The 19,527-nt window shown below is 40.6% G+C and overlaps 1 protein-coding gene across 13 annotated transcripts in view; it reads right to left on the reverse strand.

The window, feature by feature from the left end:
- The window catches only part of KALRN (kalirin RhoGEF kinase), a 489,190-nt gene that overhangs the window by 407,049 nt on the left and 62,614 nt on the right, over positions 1 to 19,527 (reverse strand). For all 13 annotated transcript variants that reach the window (XR_012646382.1, XR_012646380.1, XR_012646383.1 and 10 more), the window contains exon 4: positions 6,149 to 6,271. Coding sequence is in view for 8 of the 13 variants with exons in the window: in XM_075000963.1 (XP_074857064.1) it covers positions 6,149 to 6,271 (123 nt within the window). In the remaining 5 variants the exon portion in view is untranslated. The remainder of the gene's footprint in view (positions 1 to 6,148; positions 6,272 to 19,527) is intronic.

Here is a 19,527-nt window from a genome sequence, read left to right on the forward strand (position 1 = left end):
TGAAACTGATTGTTCCTTCCTAAGTGGCGCACTTTGCATTTGTCTTTATTAAACTTAATCCTGTTTACCTTGGATCATTTCTCCAATTTGTCCAGATTATTTTGAATGTTGACCCTACCCTCCAAAACAGTTGCAACCCCTCCCAGCTTGGTATCATCTGCAAACTTAATAAGTGTACTTTCTATGAATGATATTTATATAGCCAGAAGAGAATAAGTGCCATGCCCAAGGCAACACAGGAAGTCTTTGGCATAGCAGGAAATTAAATTAATGTCTTCTGAGTCTCAGGCTAGCACCTTAAGTACTGGCCCATTCTTCATCATGTCAGATGCTTAGTACTGCTTCAACCTCTCTGGTCTGGCACTATCTGGTCCGGCAATACCTGTGGTCCAGCAGGACCATGGATGTTGCCGGATCAGAGAGCCCCACCACCTGGGAGTCTGGCAGCTGGAGGTGACCAGAGGTCAGGGGCATGGAGCACAGGGGCCGGCAGCTGGCAGCAAAGCCCTGCCAGAGGTGCAGAGCCTCTCAGCTGGGACCAGACCAGCAGCTGCCAGCATATCCCTCTGGCTTCTAGATGCAGGTGTGGCCATGCGGGCTCCACATTCTGCTGCTGCCCTGCGCACCAGCTCTGCAGCTTCCATTGGTTGGGAAGCATGGATAATGGCAACTGTTGGGGCAGCCAACTGGATGCCCCTCCACCTATGAGACAGAGGGACATGTTGCTGTTTCTAGGAGACACCCGAGTTAAGCACTGCCTGGAGCCTGCACTATATATATCCTCCCAAACCCTAACCTGCTGCTCCAGACCTGAGCCCCCTCCTATACTCCAAGCAATTTGATCCCAGCCCAGAGACGCCTTCTCATCCCCAGCCCCATGTCAGAGCATACACCTGTAGCCCAGAGCATACGCCCCACGCCTCACCTTGAGGTCCCCTTCCACATTGCAACCCTTAGCCCCAGCCCTGAACCCCTTGATCCCAGCCCCAAGCCCCCTCTAACACCCCAACCTCTCATCTGCAGCCATACCCCAGAGCCCAAAACTCTGGCTGAAACCCTCTTGCACCCAAAATATCTGTCCCAGATGAGTAAAATTGAGCAAGTCAGTGAGGGTGGGGCAAAGCAAGCAATCGGCGGTGGGGGTGCAGGAGGATGGAATGGGCAGGGCCTTGGGAAAGGGATGTGGTAGGGACCAGGCAATAGTGTTTTTTGTTTTGTTTTGTTTTTGCAAATAGAATCCAGACGGTTCTATGAGACTGCACTGTGGAATGAGTTGCACTGTGGAATGGGAAATAAGAACTAAGCTAGTTTGTTCATCTTTAGGACATGAAAAACAATCTCCCTTCACCATAAATTTAAAGATACTATTTGACAAAAATACAGGTTGTACCTCCCTTATTCAGCACCTTCAGGACCTGAGTGGTGCCAGACAAGGGGGTTTTCCAGTGGAGGGGCAGTCAGGCCGGCTGCCAGGAGGGGGGCCCTACTCCTGCCGGCTCCCCTGCAGGGCTGCTGGGCTCCCCCATTCCCTCCATCTGGCAGGCCTCCCAGCTGTGGGGCTGCAGGGGTTCCCCTGCCTTTGGCTGGGATTCCTGTGGCTGGAGCTACCAGCATGGCTCTGCCCCCCAGCTAGCTCCCAGCCACATGGCTGCTGGAGGAACCCTGACTTCTGGCCAGGGTTTCCACAGCTGATGTGCTGGTGGGGTCCCTGCAGCTGGTGCTGCCATCAGGGCTCCATACCCCAGCCAGCTCCCAGTTGCAGGATTCATGGCTGTGTCTGCTCTCTGGTCCGGCAACATCCATTGTCCTGCTGGACAAGAGATGTTGCCAGGTGAGAGTGTGCCGGACAAGGGAATTTGAACCTGTATCCACATCATGGAATTATTGCAGTTAATAAACACAGAGCCTCCTATAACCAGGAAAAGGAGACAAGCAGAAGACAGAAGCGAATCTACTAGGAACTTGATCATGCCAGTCTAATTTACTGACAAAGTGGTTTAGACTCTATGGAGATATACCCCACAGATAGATATAAAGAATAGGTTCCAGCAGAGCTAAATGAGGGTGAAATTTGACAGTTAAGTACTTTCTCTATTAACCTAACTCATACCATGTTCCTCAGAGATTTCAGTATAAATTCAGTATAAAAGCAGTATAAATTCCCAGAAAGAGTGTTTCTTGTGGAACATCTTTAAGGTCTGGGTTTCCAGTGTAGTCTCTATAACAAAGCCAGTGGCTTGGTGCAGATTTATTTTGGATGGCATTTTATCTCACCCTAATACAGAAGGGTATAGTTCATGAAAACGACAAGTGGTAGGAATTTCCAGAAGATGCCATTAGCCTTTACCAGATAATTGTGATGCATTTAAGATGTATTGTGACTCCCTAAGGACTACATGCATCTCAGCCTAGTTTCAGATAATTAACTCCTTGGCAACAGAAGAGCTGATGATTCCACCACTGAACACAGCTCTGTCAGCGTGTGTTTATCAGAAAGCAATGACTCACCATTTCATGAGGTAATGAATATAGGCATAAAATAATCTTGGTGAAGTAGATATGAATAACTTCAATCAGAATCAACAGCAAGCCTATTAGGTAATGCAAGTGCAAAACTATAATCAATCAGATTTGTGCACATTTGATTAGAACATTGTGGCTTAGGCTAGCAAATTAACTAGGTTAATGAGATCACTAAATATATGGCCTAGCTCAGTGTTTTATTTTATCGAACCATGTTATTATATTGGTATAAATATCGTACAACTGTAATAAAGACAAACATAATTCATATTTCAGAACTGAAGAAACAAAATAGTGGCATGATTCACTGTAAAAAAATCTATGTTCACAGTTGACTTTTTAAGAGAAAAATACTGAGCTGCACTACAGTACCTGAAATGTATGGCTCTTTTAAGAGGTAAGAGTAGTGTAGTAAGAATAAACAGCGTTACGAATCGTGTTTCTGTGAAAGGAAGTTGCCTCATATCAACTATATAAAAATATATAGGGGAAAGCATGTGTGAAAATGTTTGGCCTGAGAAAACGATCCTCTGACTGTATTTTTCAGATGAATTAGAAGATTATTAGAACTATTATTATTGAACATGGGCCTAAAATGTGCTAGGAACTTCACAAACAATGTGCAATTACAGGTCCAGGACCCAGTTCAACTTCCCTTGAAATCAACTGGATTCTTGCCGCAAAATTTAGAGCATCTCTCACGCTGCTCCCTCCTTCACAACCTTCCTTAAAGCCCATTTTAGTGTATTGCCTATAAGAACTCAACCAATTACACTGCTGTCAACTCTCATGATTCTATCACCAATCTCTTGATTGGTGTTTCTAAAGCCCCACACGCTAGAATCAACAGATTATGGGAAAATCTCAGCTTTCATTTTAAAATACAGTAAGATAAGCTTCTAGGCCTCATAATTGTGGAGAAAAGCTTGAAAACGTGACCTGTGTTTATATTAAAAGCTCAGAAACTTGGAGGGAAAGGAAAATAACCCAATTATTATTTTCTTAATGATTTTAAGACAACCTCAGGATTTCTGGGGAGCTAACTCTTGATTAGGACTGGGAATGTTATAATTAGTGGGAAGCAACACTGACGAGAGAGCATGCTGACAAGGGAGCCATACATTCAGCTCGCCACCCCGCATTCATGACTGAAGGCAGACACACTGGGTCCACTTTTCCTGTGTTTCCTCTTCCGTCCCTATGTGACTCTTCACCTGCATGAGTGCAGGAGGGTGTGAGTGTGTATGAGTGTGCGCTTGAAAGCTAGTTCCCCTTTTTTCTTTAATCAAACAGCAGCATTTAATAAAATATATGAATTTAACTCTGACATGGTCTGGAGTGGAAATAAGATAATGCATGCTACCACTTCAGTCAATCTAACTTACGTCACTCAGGGTAAAAGACACCTCCCTACGCAACACAAGTTATAGTGATCCACAAACTGTTCCTATCAGTGCTCTGTTGGCAGGAGACACTCTCTCACTAACACAGCGTCTGCCCCCATGGAGGTGGGACACATTTTCCTGTTGACATAGGGCATCTTCACCAGATGCACAAAAGAAGTACACCAGTATAGCATTTCTAGCGTAGACCTGCCCTATGTAATTGTGCAACCCATGACCACTCTCAAACAAGCTCATAAAGCTGCTGCCCTCTTGCACTGCTTTGTCAACCTGATACAGAAATAGTGCTAAGGGATCACCACTGTCACTTATGCAGCTGCAGTGCTCTGAAACTCCTCCAAGGACAAAAAATACAAGGCTCCTAGGGTAATGAAGGTCTTGCACAAGCTATCTGACCTTTGTAAGTTTCAACCATTGTTAATTCTAATACTTCTGCGAAATGCAAATGAGGCCTTCAGTATGGGCAGTCCTGAGTTCTCTCTAAAATCATTCTACAGTTTTTGCCATTTGGTTACAATCTTTTTATTCTCCCATCATCTTTTTATTACCACCTAATGCACTGATGATTGTGAGATATCTGTCTACAGCTGTCACAGTTTGTAGATCATCTGTTTGTAAACATGCTTAGACCATTGAAAGTATTATATGTGCAAAAGTACAATTAAAACATTCTCCTCCATTAGCTGTTTGTTTATCCAGTGACGAGGCTTGTGGGAAAGCAGTATTCAGAATATACTATAAAGGACTTTGGAGTATTACACACTGTATTTTCACCCACTTAATTACTTTTTAGTTTTGGTACAGTAAAGGGAAAGTAATTCAAAAGTTATTTTCATACATTAAGCTGTATTAATTTTCGTCAGAGACCCTTTCACACAGTGGAAAACTCTTCTTGAGGGTAGGACCCAGGGCATTAAAGAGAAAGTACATTCATTTTTCTATTGTATTGTTCTGGATGATATTTTATTATTGCAAATTTAGCAACAGTCAGGACTCTTAGAGCCTATGTTTTTACATATTTTGAATTAAAAATCACAATAAATATATAACATTCATCACTCTTCTTATCCATCGGTGAGCTGCAGTGTTCTAATGAGCACACAGCATGATGGCTTAATTAAAAAAAAATAGCGTGTGGAAAAGGCAGGGGGAATTTAGGTCAGTGGAATATAATTACCTGAGTTGGAATATGTCCAGGACACCAGAGTTATCCTCCTAATTTTATGAAACGTGCCATGCGGTCTTTAATGACCACAAGTGGTCAGGATCTCTGTTTTACATTTCATCAGAAAGGCATCCCCTTCAGCAGCACAGAGCCTGCTAGCAGTGTGCAGGGCCATGGCTCACTACAGACTTATGCCACAAGCTGAAAAAATGACAAATTGCTTGGAGGTCTTGCATCTCAGTGTCAATCTTGATTGACCCTGCCTCACTTTACAGAGATCTGACAGAAATCCAGCATGAAGTGGTTAGTTGACTCCGGTCATTTTTTCTGTAGCTGACAGTCAACGTTCAGAGAGTGAGGGGACAGGACTACTTCCTTCCTATGTTATTTTGATGGGGTATGTGCATGCATTATTCTAAATCAATATAATGATTGAAATTAAATTGAAATATATTCTACCCCAATTTCTGCACTGAAAGCATTGCAGCTTCCACACACACAACTGTATACAACAGCAAAAACCAAGTCAAGAAAACAAGGCATTTTCAAATGGATAATGATTAATTTTTTTATGTAATTTAATCATGAGTTGTATCCAAAGGATCTGATCAATCAGCTAAGAAAAAAGAAAATCTGGTTCCGGCTACAACTGGCAGTTTGATCAAATTCCTCTATTTGGATATCAGAGGAGCAGCCACTTGGGAAAAATAAAATATAAATTATTAATGCACTAAGCCAGAGTTCTACTGAGTCTCATTAATTGCATGTCAAGAAAATGCCAAACCCTTAAAAATACTCGATTTGTTTTCCAACATGCAAACAACTCCACAGGATTGAACTGGTTTTAAATAAAGGAAATAATCATATATCAGCATCAGGGTGGATAAAGTAACTCCCCAGAACAAAGTGTTGCTTGCAGTCACCCAGCCTGACCTTCTTTAGTTCCTCACATCTCATGGGTTTACAGTTCTCTTTGAAGTGGAAGTGTGCTGCTGTCCCTTCCCCTCCCACACACACTCAGACAGAATCCATATTTACAGTCCATCTCTGAACTCACCATGGAATTCATAGCAAAGTGATTATGCTGTGTCTGTAAGTCAAGGGCATGTTGGTAGCTCACTCCAATCTCTGTATGACTCTGCAGGAACAATTCTTTGTTGTGGCTGATCCAGTCGAACATCTATAGAAAGTTCACACAAGACACAGAGTCAGGGATAAAAGAGCAAGATCAACTATAAAATACAAAGATCAAGTTTCTGACAGTTTACACTAATGACAAAAAAAATGATTTAGTACTAACACAAAAAGTCCCTTTTCTGAATATAGTGTAGACAAAGAGCAAAATTTAAATTATTGCCATCTTCTCTCTGAACAGAATGTTAAGTTAGGAAACACACATGGTAAACCAATCCCTCTGCCAAAGTAATCCCATTGTCCTTGCCTATGCTTTGTTACACGTTCCATAGGTAGAAAGACCACAGTGACAGGGATATATAAGAAGTTACTGCACTGACTTATTCTTTAGTGGTTCATGTTAGCAGAAACAGGAATTTTTCACACAATAATGATTTGGTTTTCCTCATTTTCTTTCTTTATAGTGTACGGGTAAGCTCCCCAAATGTTTCAGCTGAAAATCAAATTCAGGTTTTACACTGAATTTTATTAGTCCTTGTTCCTTCCAAAAGCAAGGAGCAATCTTGCTTCCAAATGGTAGTTTACAGTGAAACACACATGAACATTTTATTTAATTCTGAGGTCCACATTCCTGTCAGCTTCTCATAGCTCTTAGCCCCATTTCAAAGCAAAATGGATGTCTTAAGTATTTTGGCATGTTGGATCTGACTAACAAAAGCCTGTAATACCTGACATCCAACAAGCTCATTTGTGAATTAAATATTACAGGTTAGATATGAGGTAGGTAAGGATTATAATCACTGTTCCCTCTACTTTTTCCATCCATGGGCAGAATAAATTCTGTTTGTGTACCAAGGCATAGGGGGATGCGCAGGACCAGTAGAAACATTTGTGTCTGGCTATGGGCACTCTGCTAACCAGCCAGGTGGCATCTGAATCTCTCCTGGGCAGCTGCCCAAGTGCTCAGCTTACAGGGAACACTACTATTCAGATAAGTAAATTGAAGAATTGAGACTATAACCAACTTGCCCAATGTTACACAGTCTTTCTGTGGGTATACCAGAACTAAATCTTAGTATTCCAACCCAATGTCCTGAGCTCTCATACATACATACCTACATTGCACCATTGCAAGGTATCTATTAACTCAATTTTTACAGATTGAGGAAATGAGTATGCAAAGGTTAAGTCATTGGCTTAAGGTGTAAGCTTGTTAGTTGAACACTTACAGCGGGGACGTATACTTTAATAAAAATAAGAAACCAGAAGACAGCTTCTGGTTGTAAGTTATTCCCTTGCTTTGATGTTGGTATTTATCGGAGGTCACATCAATAACATAACAAAGGTTTGTAGCAATCGCTTGAGCATAGGGTTATTATAGCTAAGCTCTTCATTTGCCTCCCTGCCACCCACAACAGTACAAAACCATATGCCTCTTCAGCACCACCAAACAACCGCACTGAGACTGCACTCCAGTAAAGCAGATCATGTGATATTATTCATGTATTTATTATTTGTATTACGGTACAAAACGTTTGACTGGTGATGCCTTTAGAACAGATTCTAGCATGCATGCATTATACAGTACTATTATTTCCCAAGGTCTGTTCTCCTCTGCTTGTGTAGTTATAGGTCCCATTGGCATGAAGAGTTATGCAGACATTTAGGTTGAAAATAGGCTCTGTATATACATCTCAAACTCCTCTCTGGAGAAGTCGAATTTTGTTCTAAGTGCTCATTTCAACATTAGAATCTGTTCTAGTCTCACTGTGTAGAGTATTTACACAGGTAACCTTCAATACCCTTTACATCAGAAAGAAGAATAAATCTTATCAAAGCTCCAGTAATACCAGTGTGTGTGTGTGTATCCCTATCTCTGTATTTCCACTCCAATGCATCTGATGAAATGGGTTTTACAAAAGCTTATGCCCAATTATATTTGTTAGCCTTTAAGGTATCTCAGGACTCTGTTCTTTTTGTAGCTGCAATCTAACATGGTGATGCTTTGAGACTAGATCTAGAACTGTAACAGAGAGGGAGCCATGCTAGTCTATACACTATCAAAACAAAAAGCAGTCAAGTAGCACTTTAAACACTAGCAAAATAGTTTATTAGGTGAGCTTTCGTGGGATAGACCCACTTCTTCAGACCAGAACTTCAGATCTAGAACTGTTACACTGAACCCTACTACAAAGACAAGACCCTTATAGATGAAAGCTATCAGCCTGTTTGAATCAGCTTGTCCCCTCCAGGTGTTATTCTACATTCATTTATTTGCAGGAAGAGATTTTGTACTTAATCTTGTATTTTACATTTTTTGATGGAAGTTACTTAGTACAGATTCACAGCTCAGTCATAGCAGGGCAAATCCAGACTAACATTATTGCTCTCAGTACAATCACACCAGATTTAAACCATTATAACAGATCAGAATCTGGCCTCTCATGCATTATTTCTAACTGTGAAGCTGACTAGGTTCATTCCGGGCTACAGCCACTGTTTTCAAAACATCTTTAGTGATTAAACTGAAGAAAACGACCAAGTGTAATTCAACCTACAGCTATCTCAGTACCTCATTAAGAGTTAATACAATTGGAATAGAAAATAATTTAATACAGCAGTGGACTGAGGAAAAGTAATACCATAAAAGTGTATATAGTATTATATTATAAATGGTATATACATATACAGTTTCAAAGTTCATGTCCATACAACAGAGTTTTATCTCCATGTGTAAGAAACCAAAACAGATTTATCTCATGTAGATACATGTTAAATGTGAACATTTTAAAACCAAGCTAGAACCACTTAAGAAAAGAAAAAAGCTGGCTGAAATCCATTGAAAATAAATAAATCTAGTATTTTATGCACAGCGATCCTAAATGGAATCAACTTGAATTTAAATTATTAATAAAACAAAACAAGAAGTAACAGATTATTTCTGGGGATGAAAGAGAGCTTTCTTCATGTTAGCCACAATGTGTATTATGAAACAAGGATCTGGGTTAAATTAAACTATATTTATGAACTTTGAGGTAGAATAACTGACTAGGAGAAAAATTAAAATTTCAAATGAATAAAAGATGTATTATTTTGTCTCATTTAATAAATCATAACAAACTATAGTAATTGAAAAGGTACCTCAGGAGCTTTGAACAACACACAATCATTTTCTGTACTGCTTTCCAAAAATTTCTCTTCATTCATATTCATGGAATATAGATGAATGGCAGCAGCAGAATTCTCAATTGTGTTTCAGATTTTGACTATAATTAGTTTTATTACTCCAAATTATTTCCAGAACAGTTCAAGCTAGAGATGGGTCTCTGGCAAATTATCTCATACTGGTAAGATCCAAGATTCAGTGTGTAACCTTCAACCACCACCTAACATAAATTTCCATAATACAGAAGGTCAGGGAGGCAAAAGGTGTGTGAGCTCTTGGCTCTCTATCACAGGCCTGAGTTCCCAAACACCCATCACATCTGGCCACCATCTGATGTCTGCTGAAATCTGCCTGGCTAGGAAGCTAATATGACTACAGCCACTACCAAGACACCATCCAACGGACCTCTGAATGAAGGATCATTAGGCTCCACTGACTAGTCCAGCCATGCTAGTTAAGCCAGAAGATGGGTAAGGAAGTTGTCAGAGCAACTATGTGATACCCTGCTGCTGCACTGGATCCTGCTTGTGTCTGCTTTCTCCAAACTGTACCCAGACACGTTTCCAATTCTAGCTTCAGGCTCCTCACTTGCTCCTGACCGTGATCTCAGTTCTGTGCTCCTTCTCTCTGCCTGTTCCTTGCCCTTCTGCTGGTTCCTGCATGAACACCTCACCTCTGACTATCTAATCCAGGTTACTAATTCTGTCTCTGACCCTCAACTTTGATGTCTGACTCCAGCTCTTGCTTTACCTGGGACTCTGGCATTTGGTATCTGACTGCAACTTTATATTTGTTTATCTCCCGGCTGAGCTAATCAGCAGTTAAATCATGGTGCTAATCTTCTGTTCTATTCCTCGAAATGGATATCTTCTCCACCCACCAGACACCACCACCTAGTTCCTGGTCCATAGCAAGATGCTGAGTTCCATGGAACCAAAGTGCATGTATGACAATCACCAAGAAAAACATATATTCAGCAAAGCAATGAACCATTATTTATGTGCTTTGATGAAGAGATGTGTTTAGTTTAATCAGAGCCTTAGTAGGTACTGGTAGGCAGGTTCTCATTACTCAGGAAAACTGGGAACCCACATTCCGCCTGAGCCAGAGCTATGATAAAGGTGAAGCTAGCTGGATTTCCTGGGAGGGAGGGGGAAAGAGGAACATTCACCCTGTTATGACCATATAACTCTGCCAGCATTGAGTGATTAATACGTTCATGTTCCTCATCATTTGGCACTGGAACATGAATACTAAACATCAGAGAAGCACTGGTGAAACCCAATGACGTGGTGGTAGGGAAACTAGTTTTCAAAATTCATAAGCCACCCCACCAAGAACAAAAAATCATAAGATTGGCTAAGTTGAGCTTTTCAAAATAACAAATTGGGAGTTCTCTTTATTTGCCTTCTGATTTTGAATTCGTATGATTCATATTTCTAAGGTTTTTTCTTCTTTTTTTTCCAACCATAAAGGCTAGAAATTTACTGTTTTTTTCAAATTGTAAATTCATGTAATAAGGTGACTTCAGGAGTTGGAGCTTTTAGAAAAAATACAAAATGTTACTAGATTCATGATAAAATCTTGAGAGCTGTCAACAGTGGAAAAGATAGGTGATGAACCTAGGTTTGACAGCATTGTCTGTCCTGGGCCTGATTATTGATGTAAGAAGAGTTCCTGAGTTTTCAAGTCAAATTTCTCTCCTACTTGAACACTCTGGTGTTTCCTGTGTCACTGCTGTAGAGGAAATAAGCATCTTTCGTGGCTTGATTCATAGATATGTTCCACTACAGATTTCAACAAACCAGAGACTGATTGCTACTTCAGAGAACCAGCAGGGGGCGATCACACTGAAGGGCTTTCTTGTGAGTCCTGTAGAAATGTTAAATATTGTTTGTTTGAGTGTTTGAATTCATGATCACAGGTAATTTTATACTAGACCAGATATTAGGATTCAGCTAGCTAACTGATTGTTTTCCTATTATTAAAATACACTGAATCAATGGCAGAGAATCAGTGGTTTCCAGCCAATTTGTGAAAAATATCACCCCAATAGTCCAGCCATCACCATTATATTAATGGTTCTTTAATTACTGCTACAGTTAACACTCCAGCTTATTTTATTTAGAGTGACTTTGACTGCCAATGACTTTTAGTACGCAAATCAGTCTTACAGTTATGGAACTCGCGCTCAGTTAAATGAAAGAACTCTACAATTGGACACTAGATGGGTTAAATTACATGAGCCAAGATTTCTCAGTATCTCCCACACTGACACTTCTCCACACAGCTCCCAATAATCTGGAGACCAATTAAGCATAAAGAATTTCTAAGTGACTGATCATTTTCTTATTTTTTAGACACAATTAACTTGCAGATAAATTCCAAGGTGATTATCATTGCAGTCTGTGTCTCTTGTGCTACCTGAATGAAAAATGAAGGCACACACTGAACAGTGCTAAGTGGTACCAAAATTGTATTTAATGAAGGAAATTAGATCATCATGAAAGAATCAAAAGAGCTAAGCATAGTGCAAAGAGCATTCTCATAAAACCTTATTAAAGCATTCACCCTACATTCAGCACCACTCTGTTTAAATGTCCCCTACTAAGATCCAGACACAAGCCACTAAGTTTATTTCCATTTGTGGGTTAGGCCATAAAACTAGATTTCCACTGCCCTATCCATACCCTGGCAAATATTAGCTCCAATTAGCTCAGTTTAAGATGTACAAAGAAGACTCTAAAAGTAGGGATATTTTTTTCCAAGGAAGTCCATTGATGACTCAGAGATCCAAGTTAAGCAGCAGACAAAAAGATAAGTCCCAAACTGATCACAAATGAATGACAGTTTTAAGTCTTATTGAGAATGGAGGAGGACCCTGCCTTGTTGCTTCAGATCTTAGTAGCTGACCATGTTACTGTAGCTCATTAGGAGTAATCCAACAAAACAATTTGTAGAAATATACTGGTTTTAATGAAACTCTAATTAACCATTGGCCTGGATTCCAATAAGGTTGTCTGCCAGCTAGACTGGCAGACAACTAGAGAGCATAAGCTTTCAAGATCCACAGCTCTAGAGCAGCTTCACATATGGACTGCCCTGGGGCTGAAGATACCAGGGCCTCCATTGTCTGGAATTCTCAAAGGTTCCTCAACATGGATTGCCTCAGGACTTGAAAGCTCCTACAGACTGAACCAGGAGATGAGCTCCAGCTAGAACCAGCAGGGAAATGCAGAGTACTGAGACCTTCCTGTCACAGCCTGAAAACTGTTGCTCTCAAGCTCTGATGCTCCTTGATCAGTCATGACTCCTAGTACTTCTACACTCCTGGCTCTCTCAGTCTGCTAGGTCTTATGCAGAGGGAGCAGGTATCTAGAAGCTCTGAGAACCATGCCTGAGCCAGGAGCTTCAGAGCTTGGGCTCCCAGGGAAGGTTACCTAGAAGTTTTTCCATGCATGTACAGAATAAATGTTGTTAAGTGCACCAAGTAATGTGCAGAGGTACATCACCAGTAGAAATATATGCTGCTGGCTGTGGACACTCAGCTGCTAATCAACAGGGTGGCCCCTGAATATCTTCTCAGCAGCCACCCAATCTCTCAGCTTACAGAAAACACTGTCCCAGGGTCAATTTTCTTTTAGAAAATTTTGAAGCAAAATGTTTCTATTATTTCAGAACAAACTTTCACAAATTTCCCTTCTGCAGTAAATTTTGAAATTATTTTTACTCTGTAGTGGAGCAATTTTTAAAGAATTCCATTGTTTCTGTTCCTCAGGGAATTCCGGCTTTTGACCAGCTCTTAACTGTAAAATTTGCCATTTTGATAAGCATATTGCAATAATGACTGCTTGTTTAAGAATGGAGAAGACACAAAAGGACAGTAAATAATTTTGTACCCAGTCTAATGATAATTAAGATCATTAGGATTTATAACATCATTCCAAATGATAAGAAGAGGTGATGAAACCTGGGCAGTAACCGCGATTCCCTGAGATGTGCTGCTCACATGCACTTCACTTCAGGTGTACATGTATTAGTAGCCTTACTTCTCAAATCAGTCTCCACCCTCAGTTTTTGTTTGGTATGAGAGAATATCTCTTTCCTTTCAAGTAGTTTGTATTGTTCAGGGACAGCCTCAATCACTGCTAATCAAATAAGGGAGTTTATTTCCTATCTCAGGGAGAACTTGAGAGAAGTTCCTCAAAGAGGGATGAGGAAGTGGGAAGTCACTGCAAGTCAATGGAAGGGAGAAGGTAGGTAAAATACTACAGACAAATTACTCTTGGGAGAAAGCAGTTCCAATGTATACTGAAAATGGGGATGTTGGTCTCCAAATGTGGGGTGGGGTGGGGTGAGGTGGGTAGGTAAATTATTGCCATAGACATTGACTTCCCTTCTAGTCAGGAGGTACTCAACACCTCTTCCTTGGCCCAGATCCTTCCCCCCTCACTGATTTACAGACATAGAGGCACTACTGAAAGAAGAATTTATGATTTTGTTTCCTAATTTATGCTTTTATATGGTGCTCATTAGCATAACACCCTTTTTTAAAATGTTCAACAATAACAACTCTCCAAATTTTTTAAAAAATTGTACAATACCCACTAACATGAGAAATGTGCTTGAACCCAAATCCTGGTTATCAGTACCCTCAAACTCTGGAGAAGTTAGGACCCAAACTTTTCAATTCTTTCCTCTCTGGATAGCAAAAAGTGATCTCAGTAAAACACACTAGCTAATTGCCTGGGATGTATCCCCTCTCACAGTGCATGGCCAACACGGTGTTAAGTCTGCTACTATCACCAGCGAATAGCACTGCTATTAGTTTTATCGTCAGTGGTAGAGACTTGTAGTATGGTGTTGAAGATCTCTATTTCTATGCCTATGGATGATCATTGATAGATTGTTACATCACCATCACAGGCTCTCAACCACTGTTACAAAAATACCCTCAAATTCTGCTGACGTTTGGGTTCAGATCCATGTTTGAATTTCCCAGCTCAGTCCAATCTTTAATTATTATTTCACTCTGAACATTAAACGAACAAAACTTGTCCATGGCATGCAAATTTGAGAGATAGCATTCCTGCTGTAAGAAAACAGAACATGTCTGCTAATGAAATAGTTCATTAGCATTCAGAGAAAAAAATTATTTCTCCTCCTCCCAAAAGTTGTGTCTGAACAATTCAGGAATCCTCAGTTTAAGCCATAAGAAATACAATAAGACTGGTAAGTGGGGCAGAATAGAATCCTGGCAAATATTACCATGATGATAGCAAAGAGAAACAATTAACTTGAAAGAGTAACTAATTCATACATATATGTCTTGGACTTCTGGACTCAGCTAGAAAAGAACCACTTTTTAATCAACAGCTCTACTTCTTCCATCACTTTAGTTTTTCTTGGCAGTCTCTCATCCAAGTATTGATCATGCCCAATGGTGCTTAGTTGATTTAGTCTGACAAGATTACAACCAAAGATATGTTTCAAATACTAAAATCAGTCTCAAGAGTGATTGGAAAAGGCCCAACTAAAATACAAGATAAGGTTTCACAATGAGCTTTGCTCAACATAATACTGCACATGAATATTTAGTCTCCACTGTCTCCTTATGAGTGGGGACACACTTAAGAAATGTTATTCTAACAGAATCTTTGGGTCTTTATTTGAATGAAGGAGAGGTAACCAATTATGTGTGCAATGAAATGCAAAGAAATCCAGGCATCTGAAGGAATGATGAGGCTAGCAGAATCATTATGGGGCCCCAAGAAATTCCTTACCAATTAAAGCAAAGCAATCCATCACTTACAGTGGATGTGGCACACATGTTGGCTTACCGGTGCCACCTGTCCAGTTTCAAATTGACTCAAATACACTGACGTCTGAAAGGTTCCACATGGAGGACATTTGAAACTAAACAAATATTTGAAACTTCCTTTTCACAAAATAATAGTGTTTGTACAAGAGAAACAGTCAAAGTTACTTCCTTGAGGTTTATAAAGCTTCTAAATGTAAGGTCTTGATCATCATCCATTAAAGTCAGTGTAAAGGTGCCCAATGAATTTAATGAGGGGTTGATCAGGTCAATAATCTTTGCAATGCACCTACAGTAAACCCTCAATTTAATGGACTCCAATTTAATGGACTTCAGAAATAATGGATTTTCTCTACCAGCCCCTCCCTCTCAAATAAATTATGGAGACTCACGGAGCCACTGCTGGAGCCACTGGGGCTGGGGCCACTGGGGCTACGCATCAGCTGGGGCTGCCAGGGCCTGAGGAGCTCCCTAGTGCACCTTGCAAGGTGCCTCCAGTTCGACAGATTCAGATTTAATGGACTTTTGACTGAACAGACAACCATCCCCCCATCAGTCCATTAAATTGAGGGTTTACTGTATATGAATTCCCCAGTACTTCCACAAGAAGTTACTGAATAAACTGTTAATGATTGATATGATGTTCTAAATTAGGGTTTCCCAAACTTTATATAGTTGGGACGCAGTATTTTTCAGTACCTTTTTTGCAGCCCGAAGATATGAACGCATATAAAAAAGAATAAAAAATGAATATTTTTCACTGTTGATTATTTATTCACAATAATAGTACATAGTGATAATTTTTATATTTTCTAAACAACTTCAAAGTGTTAAACTTTGAAGTGCCGGCTCGCGTCTAGCCACAGCTAACCCGCCGGTACTTTGAAGTCCCTTTACTCCTCAAAATTTTGAGGAGTAAAGGGACTTCGAAGTTGCCCAGGGACTTCGAAGTGCCAGCGGGTTAGCCGCGGCTAGACACAAGCCAGCACTTTGAAGTTTAACACTTCAGAGTTGCTGCGTGGGGGCGGGGGGAGGAGGAAGTTGCTTAATGAAGTGCTGCATCTGCATTTAGCACTTTTTTAATAAACTCCCAACACCCTACTTACCTTACCATCCTCCCTTCGAAGTAGAGAGGTAGTGTAGACACGGCCTAAATGACCTTGAAGGTCCTTATCCTGCAAAGACTTACATCCATTCTTAACTTTATCACCTGGACTTCTAAAGAACTTCTCACTTGCATAAGTTTATGTGTGTATATAAGCATTTACAAGATTATGCACTAAAACCCTGGCCCTAGAGCCATATGCCCTTTCTATCACTGTTTACAGATTAAGGCCCCAATTAAGCACAATAGCTAAGTGCATGCTAGACTTTGTACACATGCTTAAGGGTACATCTACATAGCCACTAGACACATTTGGCTGGCCTGTGCCAGCTGACTCAAGCTCCCAGGGTGTGGCTTAGGGGCTGTTTCATTGCTATGCAGAATTCTAGGCTCAGGCTGGAGCCTGGGCTCTAGATCCCTGCAAAATGGGAGGGTAACAGAGCTCCAGCCAGAGCCCAGAATTCTGAACAGCAATAGAATAGATCCACAGCCAAGCCCCTACAAGGCCAAGTTGGCTGGCACAGGCCAGTGGCAGGGGTCTAGTTTCTCTGTAGATATAGCCTAAGCTGATCCCCATCAAACAAAACTTTAAGCAAATGCTTACCTTTACTCCTTAAGTGCTTAGCTTAATCAGGACATGGAAATATGCCTGTCTCATAGAACTTGAAGGACCCTTGAGAGGTCATTGAGTCCAGTCTCCTGCACTCACAGCATGTCACCATTTCTGACAGTTTTTTTTAAATCTATTTGCCCTAGACCCCAAAAGGTCCCTTCAAGGACTGAATTCACAACCCTGGGTTTAGCATGCCACTGCTTGAACCACTGAGCTATCCGTCCCTGCCCCAAATTACCTAGATGACCCTAAAGGTCCTAAATGAGTAGCTTCGTATTTTTAGGCCTTAAGGCATTTTTCTTAAAGCATGCAAGCTGTGCCAATATGCATGTCAAGGTTTCTGCTAGATCATTCCCTTTTAAGTTTCCTGATCCAAGTATGTAACTGGTGTAAGTTGTGTGATGTAGGGTCCTGCCCACATGCCTCACAGCAACTCACTGAACTGGCTTGTGGCTTAGCGCAGGGTTTCTGGGCCTTCTCCTTGGTCACCTCCATCATGGTTATCTTTAGCACAGCCCTCCAGCCAAATCACTTCAAAAGTTCAACCCCCTTCTGCAATGTCTAAGGTGAGCTGTAACTGGATTGACCTTGAGATAGCTTCTCCCAGCTGGACTCTGCAAAGTCCCTTCAACGGTCTCCTTCTGGGACATCAGACAGTCTTTACAAACCATCACAGAGCGCAGTAAAAATTTCACTCTTCTCTCCAGAGTAGCATATGTCAGGGCAATTGTTTGAAGTTCCTCTTTAGAATGCAGATCTACAAACAAAACATCACTGCAATACCTCTAGCTCCATTCAGGGCTTGAGCTTCTTGAGCTCCACTTCAACTCCCAGTTCCTCTTGCAATTTACGATCCCCAAGACTGCCTTTTTGAAGTCTGACCCATAGTTCCAGAGGCCTGTCACTGGTGTTAGAACCGCTCTTGTGGTTTAGCTTCCCCTGCTCAGCTAAGCTCAACTACTCTCTGCCATAGACAATCCCCAAAGCTGGAGGCTTCCTGCTTTAAGTCTCATACCTAACACAACACAGTTATTGAGGTGCAGAACTAAATAAACAAGCCTCTTGGTCCTTTAAGGTGCGGGTTTGCCTCTTACTGTGTGGCTCCACTGAAGCCAGTTCATACTACCAGATGATTTGGTCCTTTAGCTCTACTTCTATCAGCTCAGTATGACATTACTACATAGTTTCCATTACATATGTCTACGCATATGATTCATATGGCGCATTATGCTTAGGCTACAGCAAATTAAGCTTATTTGAGACAATAGACTCAACTGTCAACCCACTAGAAAATTAACTAGACGTTTGATAAGCCAAATGGCATTTATGTCATAGCACTGCTTCTAAAACAGTTATCAAGCCAGAAGTAGGTGGGAAGTAAGGCATGAGTTTCCAGTAATGCACAGTAAAGCAGCAATAACTTTATTATTGCAGATGGGAATAAATACCTTTTTGCAATATTGGTGGTGAACATATAAATATGGCCTAATGACATTCAGATATATTGGATGTCTCTACCTTTCAGCTTAACTTTGACAAACCATTGTGTGTTCACATGGCTCCTGACATTAACTACTCCTGCATACTTGGAAAAGATTATTTTCTGCTCCTTACAGCAGAAACTGGCCTTACCTGAGCACATATTGTCAACAGAAGAGAATCTGCTTGCTACTGAAGTGCAAATTAATTAATTGGTTAGACAGAGCATATAATATTAAAAGGACAGTGAAAATGTCTCAATAGAAAAATTCTGTTGTAAATAACAGCATAAATATTTCAGAGGACAAACTGTAATTGCACCCTCAAAATGAGCAACTCCCCCTCAACTTTCATAAACAGACAAAAAAAACTTAAAAACTTGTAAGAGTTTGGTGACTACAGTCCCGGTTTTGAGTTCCAGCTCAATCTGTGACCGTCAAGCCACTTTAAACAGCTCTCACTATAAATGAAACAGGCAGACAAATGTTTATTGTTTTATATCTCATGTGATGAATGGCCTCACCAACACTGTGCTGACTGGAGAACCAGAGATATAGTCTTGGAATAATCACAGGTTTAAACTCTGCCATCTCATAACACTTTATACTGGGTATTTTAAACCAGAAGTACTAATTTTCTGCTGAATTTGTTTCTAGCTCTGATGGATCCCAAAACAGTGGACAAAAATTATGTGGAAGGTCTACTCTGAAAAGTGATTTCTTATAGATCATAATATGTATTCTCAAGTTCATTCTGGCTTAATGATTTTTACATCAGATGAGCTCCGTCTGGAAGTAAAAATATGTTTTCTAGCTGTTAGACTAGCAAATGCAACCTGGCCCCTGAATCTCAAGAACAATTTTCCCTGTCATGCATCATTACAAGTGATAAATGTTCTGCAGGGCAAATTAGACCCTCACAGACACCTGTGCAATCCCCTTGCCATCAGGTGTAACTGATTACGCCTTAGCAAACAGTTCTGCCAATGAAAATACAAAATCCTTTATGAGCCCTTCCAGTTCTTCAGTGCTAAAGGCACTTTAACGTAATGAGAGCATAATGTATGACAAAGCTATTTCAGGCCACTATAGTGGTTACAAGGAGTTTTCATTTTTGGTCTT

This window comes from Carettochelys insculpta, chromosome 8 (genome assembly GCF_033958435.1).
Source record: "Carettochelys insculpta isolate YL-2023 chromosome 8, ASM3395843v1, whole genome shotgun sequence".
In the NCBI taxonomy this organism is placed as follows: Eukaryota; Metazoa; Chordata; order Testudines; family Carettochelyidae; genus Carettochelys; species Carettochelys insculpta.